The sequence below is a fragment of the Chrysochloris asiatica genome, unplaced genomic scaffold (assembly GCF_000296735.1).
Source record: "Chrysochloris asiatica unplaced genomic scaffold, ChrAsi1.0 scaffold00317, whole genome shotgun sequence".
NCBI lineage: Eukaryota > Metazoa > Chordata > Mammalia > Afrosoricida > Chrysochloridae > Chrysochloris > Chrysochloris asiatica.
The window spans coordinates 2,445,120-2,452,664 of record NW_006408835.1 but is presented as its reverse complement, the minus strand read 5'-3'; the positions used below and the strand labels follow the sequence as shown (position 1 = coordinate 2,452,664).

The 7,545-nt window shown below is 43.4% G+C and overlaps 1 protein-coding gene across 5 annotated transcripts in view; it reads left to right on the top strand.

The window, feature by feature from the left end:
- Positions 1-700: 700 nt before the first annotated feature.
- The window catches only part of DDC (dopa decarboxylase (aromatic L-amino acid decarboxylase)), a 112,732-nt gene continuing 105,887 nt past the window's right edge, over positions 701-7,545 (top strand). For 3 of the 5 annotated variants that reach the window (XM_006875285.1, XM_006875283.1, XM_006875281.1), the window contains exons 1-2: positions 701-901; positions 6,208-6,321. In XM_006875285.1, coding sequence (XP_006875347.1) covers positions 701-901; positions 6,208-6,321 — 315 coding nt within the window. The remainder of the gene's footprint in view (positions 902-6,207; positions 6,322-7,545) is intronic. The other 2 variants (XM_006875284.1, XM_006875282.1) reach the window with 1 other exon arrangement.

Here is a 7,545-nt window from a genome sequence, read left to right as displayed (position 1 = left end):
GTTAGCCTGGATTCAGGACCCCCTGCTGGTATTTGAAATACCAGTGGAGTAGCTTCCAACATCGTAGTGATATGAAAGCACCTACAGTATGGCAAACGGGACAGAAGGGAGATGTTGTTGTTGTTGTTGCTGTTGTTATGTGCCTTGTAGTCGGTTCCAGCTCACAGCGACCCTGTATAGGGTTTCTGAGGCTATAAATCTTTACAGGAGCAGAAAACCTCATCTTCCTCCCGCAGAACAGCTGGTAGTCTCGAACTGCTGACCTTGAGGTTCGCAGCCCGATTCGTAACCACTACGCTACCAGAGCTCCTTACAGGAGCAGAAAACCTCATCTTCCTCCCGCAGAACAGCTGGTAGTCTCGAACTGCTGACCTTGAGGTTCGCAGCCCGATTCGTAACCACTACGCTACCAGAGCTCCTTGGACAGAAGGGTGGTAGAGATGAGGAAAATGAATCAAAGGCATTATTGTCCTCAAGTGAAGACCTGATAAATAACAGAAGAAGCATTTTGCTGTGGTCTATAAATGCAGTGTCCTTTCCACATCATCCAAATGTGGAAGACATGTGTCCTGGCTTGGCACTCCAGGGGTCTCCAGGATCTTAGGTGGCCCTAACAGTCAGCTTGCTTGGAATTGTCCCACTCCAGGGCAGATGTGATACTCTTTGCTAAGTACTTTCTTTTTTGTGTGTGTAGTTTACCATGAATGCAAGTGAGTTCCGCAAAAAAGGCAAAGAGATGGTGGACTATGTGGCTGACTACATGGAAGGCATCGAGAAACGTCAGGTCTATCCGGATGTAGAGCCTGGTTATCTGCGCCCCCTGATCCCTGCTACTGCCCCCCAGGAGCCAGAAACCTTTGAGGCCATCATGAATGATGTTGAGAAGATCATCATGCCAGGGGTAAGTCTGTACCTGGGAGGAAAAGGAAAAAGGCTACAGCAGAGGTCGGAGAAGGGCAGGGCTGACATTATTTACCACCTGGTATTGTTGTGGAGCACTGTTGAGTCGGTTCCGACCTACAGAAACCCTGCAGAGGGTTTCTGAAGAACAACTAGTGAGTTTGAACCACTGATCTTATGGTTCAAAGAGACTTTGCAGTCTGGTGCATTAATCCACAGTGCCACACCAGAGCATTTAACAACAACAACAACAACAACAACAACAAGGAATTAAGCAGTCTGTATTGATGATCTTATAAAATGCTCACAACAATCCTGTTGGGGAGAATTGTTATGATTTCTATTTCACGTGGGGTGGAGTTTGAGACTCAGAGAGGTTAAATGACTCTCCTAACATCACACAGCCAGTAAATGATACCAGCACTCTAACCCAGATGGTTTGGATTCCCAGGACCGTGGGTATCCTCTCCTCTAACTGCTGAGACCACCTCCACCCGCAAGAAAACACAATGAATCACGATGTGATGGTCAGAGGAAACCAGCCACTGATTGTATGTTTCAAAGTAAATTATTGACTCAAAATAATACATATACTTAGAGTTCCTGCTTAAACAAAACAAAATAAAACTCAAACCTTGACTCTTAGCAACCCTATAGGACACAGCACAACTACCTGACAGAGGTTCCAAACCTGTCATCTTTACTGAAGCGGGCTGCTACATCTTTCTCCCGTGCAGTGACTGGTGGGTTTGAACTGCTGACCATTTGATAAACAACACAGAAATTTAACCACTGTGCCACCAGGGCTCCTTGTTGTTATTGTTGTTGTTGTGAAGTGGGATGGAGTCGAATTTGACTCATACCAATCCTGTATAGGGTTTCCAATGGGCGGCTGGTGGATTTGAACTACTGGCCTTGTGATTAGCAGACCAGTGCTTATCCTACAGTGCCACCCCAGGATGGCTAAATATCATATACTGAAGACATATTTTATTTCTTAAATTTGAGAATGGGTGATGTGATTGGTACTAGCTCTCCCCAGAGACTGGTCTTTGACATGATCTCACATGATGTGCAGAGACGTACAGCAGACAAACACGATGGGGCGTCATCCTTGGAGCAAACAGGAAGCTTCCTAATGGCTTTATGCTTCCACAGTAGGATTTTCTTTGTCAAGGAATTCCCCTAAAAGCATATCCAGAGTGTGTACTCTGAGTGGCTCTGTGGACCTGCTAGCATGACCTGATTTGTAGGCCAAACCCATTTATAAGGATGATCAGACCTGCCATCAAAGGCAGTTCATTCCGTTTTGCCTAGCAATGTGAAAAGTTCCAGCATTAGGTGAATTGGATTATTGCCTTGACAGCAGGACACATATCCATGATTGGTAAGGTCTGTGAGAACAAGCATAGGACATTCAGAGCAGGAAGGATTGGGGCTCAACAAGTCCTACTTGAGAGGGAAGATGGTCTGAGTAAGGTCCCAGGGCCTCAGTTTTTAAATATCAAGTTGTCTCTTCCAAAGCCACTGCTCAGATTTTATCCTCCCAGGAGAGCTCTGAGTGAAGCCCAAGATGCCTGATCTTTTATAAATATTGTGGAAATACACCAAGGCAGAGGTGGTTAGGAGATGGGTGAGATGGTGGGGTTGGACTCCTCTACTTGGCGCCCAGAATCTGTGTTGCAGATGTTGGTTGGATCCTCTACTCACTTCCTCCCTGAGCCGCTTGTGCAGAAGTGCTAGAGCTATGCAGGAAATTTTAATGTACACCATCTGAGGCTAAACTTTGTCTTCTCCAGCAGAGACTGGGATTGAAGAGAGTTGACTGAGAGGCCTGTGGTAAAATCACAGACAGCTCACTAAGTGGCAGGGGTTCAGGTCTGCGGGGAAGGGGCCTCTGAGGCCCTGGGAACACCCATCACCTTCCTCCTCCTTCCTTTCTTTCTCCCAAATCTCAGCAGGCCTATGACTTCTTCCTCCCTAACCCTCCTCCTGATTTCTAGCTTGGGGGCTTGAGCTCAGACCTCAGCTCCCTTCTCAGAGTCCTCCTGGCTGCCTTCTCTCCCACTTCCCCCAGTCTGCAACACTCCCCCATGTGGTGTATCTATAAGATGAGTATGAATCTCTCACTTCCATACTCAAAAATTCTCAGGGGCTCCCTGTGAGCACTGAGTTACTTCAAGTCATTGGTAATTAGATCTCAGCATCACACACTCTAAGGACCTACCTCTCCAGATCTTCTGTCAATGCTGCCCACATGGGCATTTGTGTCTGCCTTTTCTCTGGTGGCTGATGGGAACAGTTGCAGTTTACTGAAGACTTCAAGTACTCTTTTAAATATTAAGTATTATAGGCACTCTCATTTCATGCTTATAATAACCTCATAAGATTTTATCTCATTTTGACAGATGAGAAAACTGGTTTAAAGGAGAAGCCAACTTGCATCACTGTTGCTAAAGAGATAGCAGGATCGAGTCCCAGGTCTTTCTGATATAACATCCTTGCTCTTCACCACACACACACACTACTTCCTAATGATCAGTGTCTGGAAAAGTCTTTCTATACTTCAAGTTACCTTCCCTGGACTTCCGTTAACTCAGATGGATGCTGCCTCTTTTTGTTCCCTCCTCTCCTAGGCCTGGTACACTCTGTGCCCTGTCCCAAGTGAAGGGTGATCTCTCACATGCCTATCTCCCCAGGGCTATTCCCAATGCCTGGCACAGAACAAGTATTTACTGAGTCAAAGGATGAACAGAAGGCAAGATGGTGGCATAGCTGGTTGCACTCTCATATTCCCTGCAGCAATACCAGAAGGAAACAGCAAAGAATCAATGCAATCCAAGATCTTGGTACACTGGATAGTAACAGAAGGTGTGGAGAATCAAAGGCAATGCTGAAACAAGGGGAAATGAGATACACATAGTGGAAAAGCCGAGTTTAGTAGACCATTGTCATCCAACTCACCAGCCAGTTCAAGGTGACCATCTTGAGATGGTGGCAAAGGCATCCCAATAAGGGACACAGGGAGGGAGCATTGGAACATAGAAGGAGACAGTGGCATAGGCACTTACTGAGACTGGGCAGGTCTGGGAGAGAGTGTGTTGGGGCATAGTACAATGTTAGGTCCCAAGAACCTCAGGGGAGTATACCCAGGTAGAATGGTACAGATCAAACTTCAGGAATTCCCAGGAAAATATCATGAAGGCTAGAATGAGTGCCAGTGGGGAAGGGCACCAAGAAAACTCAATGGTGTTTGTTTCTGCTCCTGGGGTTGTGCTGTAAGATAAGCACTGGGCTGCTAACTGCAGGTGTGTGGTTTAATGCCACCAGGCATGCCTCAGAAAGCTAATACAGAGTTGCTGTGAATAGGAACTGATTCAATAGCACTTAACAACAACATCCTGGGAGACTCCAGCAAAGGGAAATCATTGGGAATTGGTCCCATTATTGCCCATCATCTGGGAAGTCTGTCTATTGGAAGCAGTGGGAACTTACCTACCAAGTCATTCACCAGGAGTGAATCCAGCTATCTATGATAGAAGGCACCCAATGGCCAAACTCCCCACTGGTAACCACCTCGCCTGAGGCAGGAACCTCTTTCAGGTGCTCAAGACAGGAACATTACACAAGTGACTTCTGTCTGACTTGACCTACCCCTTGAGGTATGCCTGCCAAACACCATCCTATGCCCACACTGGAAGTGCCTTGACTGATTCACTCTTGACTTGACACCACAGGTGAGCCCTGCTCCCAGCTCAGTGCAGGAAGTACACCAATACAACTGGGGATTCCAAAGACAAATTTCCTGGGGAAAATATCAAGATAGCCTCCACTTCTATTCCTTCTAGCATAACAGAAAAGATCCTAGGGATCACCTAGTAGTTGTCTAGCGGCGTACCCAGGGTGCAACACAGAACAAAGTACAGGAAAAGACAAACCAGAAACAAAGAGGTGAGGTTGACATAGTGTGGGCCAAGACACCTGACCAAATTCACCTGGGACAATGCAGCTTGGACATGTGTATGGCTTAGACACGTGTCCCTGAGAATCCCAGGAAGTAGTAACAAGGAAGAAGGACAATCTAATGAGAAGGGAAGAAGCTAGTCTCCTGCTGTTTCAAAGCAAAAATAAACATATGTAAATAATTACATAAATCAATCAGTAAAACTTCATGTCATGGAGACAACAGACACTTACAATGCATATAAAGAAACAGAAAATGAAAATAACCTGAACTAGGGGACAGCAGTTGGTAGAATTACTCAATAATGATTTCCAAGTATAACTATTAAGTATATTCAAGAGATCAAAGGAAACAAACATAAAACCAGCTAAGGGAAGTAAGCAAAACAATACAAGAACAAAATAAGAATTTCAATAAAGTGAAATCTTAAAAAATTCAGAAACATTGGAACTTAATAGTAAAATAATAGAAATGAGTAACATTTTGGAAGGTCTCAGAAATAGAACTGAAATGATTGCAAACTCAAAGACAGGGTCTTTGAAAAGGCTCAGTCTGAGACAGAAACAGACAAAAGGTTAAAAGAACAATGTACAAAGTCTAAGGGTTGTGGTTATGTGGGATAGATAACAATGATTATTTTATTAATTAAGGAAGTTCCAGGAAGAGAAGAAAGAAAGGTCCAGAATGATTTTTAAAATACTTCCCAAACATCACAAAAGACAGGAAATTTCACATCCAAGAAGTTCAGTGATCTTCCCATAGAATAAATTCTAAAAGAAAGTCACCTAGGCGGCCATAAACATTCCTGAGAACCAAGCACAAAATGCAAATTTGACAGCAGCGTTAAGTAAAGTGCAGTACCATATACAAGGGGTCCCCGATAAGATTAAATATTAACTTCCCTGCAGAAATCTCGCAGACAAGAAAGCAATGGGATAATATATTTAAAATGCTTAAAGAAAAGAACTGTGAGCCAAAATAATAAATTCAGTAAAACTGTTATTCAAAAACGAGTTTGGAACCTGGCTGAAGAGGCCTTTAAAGGAAGTTTTTTTAAAACCAAAGAGATGGAGTCTCCAGGGTTTATAGTTACTTTCTATTTATGGCAAATAATCAGGAACTTACACTTCATGTTGGGGATATAAAGTTTACTTCTTAGTCCACAAATACATCAAACAAAAAAGGGAGTCAGAGAGTTGATTTAAAGAGTGACTGAACAGGTGATATTAGGATGAATGAAAAGTTGGATGTGTAGTCACCAAACCAGTGATTAGGGGCACGCACAAAGGGTAGCAGAATCCCTTTTTCAGCGGTACTGAGTAACCGACTCATCTTTCGGGCAGGTGACCCACTGGCACAGCCCACACTTCTTCGCCTACTTCCCCACGGCCAGTTCATACCCAGCTATGCTTGCAGACATGCTGTGTGGGGCCATCGGCTGCATCGGCTTCTCTTGGGTGAGTTCTGGGTGACCCAGGCGGGTAGGGGAGTTGGGCACTGGCAGTGGTGGGGGACCTGCCAAGGGGATGTAGCATTTTTTCCCCCAGCTACTCACAGGACATGAGCAGCTCCCAGCATCCCCTGTGGACAGGAGGACCATTGTTGCAAAGAGAAAAGGATTCATTTAGCCTGGGGGAAAGGGGATCCCACTGTAAACCACAGCCTTCCACAAACCAAGTGCTTTAAAATTTAAGCTCTAACACAGAACAGCTGCCTCTTGGTGGATGTACAAGTTCTGCATGAGTGTAACGTGTCCTGGAATTCTCATTCTTCCCAATATTATTCATAGATTGTTATGATCCACACAGTCAAATGTCTTTGCATAGTCAAAAAAGCACAAGTCAACATTTTTCTGGTATTCACTGCTTTTGGTCAAGAACCAACTGATATCAGCAATGATGTTCCTTGTTCTATGTCCTCTTTGGAATCCTGCTTGAATTTCAGACAGTTCCCTGTCAATGTACTACTGCAATTGCTTTTGAGTTATTTTCTGAGAATTTTACTTGCATGTGATATTAATGATATTGTTTGATAATTTCTGCAATTTTTTTTTCTGGATCACCTTCTTTGAAATGGAGACAAATAAAGATCTCCTCTAGTAAATTGGTTAGGTAGTTGTCTTCCAAAGTCCTTGGCATGGATGAATGAGCACTGCTATTTCTGCATCAGTTTATTGAAAGATTTCCATTGGTATTTCACTAATTTCTGGAGCCTTGTTTATTGCCAATGCCTTCAGTGCAGCTTGGACTTCTTCCTTTAATGCTATGAGTTCTTGATCATATGTTACCTCCTGAGATAGTTGAATGTCCATCAATTCGTTTTTGGTACAGTGATTCTATGCATTCCTTCCATCTTCTTTTGAAGCTTCCTGAATTTTCAATATTTTGCCACAGAATTCTGTGATATTGCTATTCGTGGTTTGGATTTTTCTTCAGTTCTGACAGCATGAGAAATGCTAAGCATGTTCTTTCCCTTTTGGTTTTCGAAAATTATAATATGCTACTTTGTCTTTTCGAACTGCCCTTTGATATTTTCTGTTCAGCTTTTTTACTTTATTATTCCATTCTTTTACTTTAGCTATTGTACATTCAAGAGCAAGTTTCAGAGCCTTGACAACATTTCTTTCTTTTTAATGATCTTTTTTGTTTCTTCATGTATGATAATTTTTATGTCATCCCACA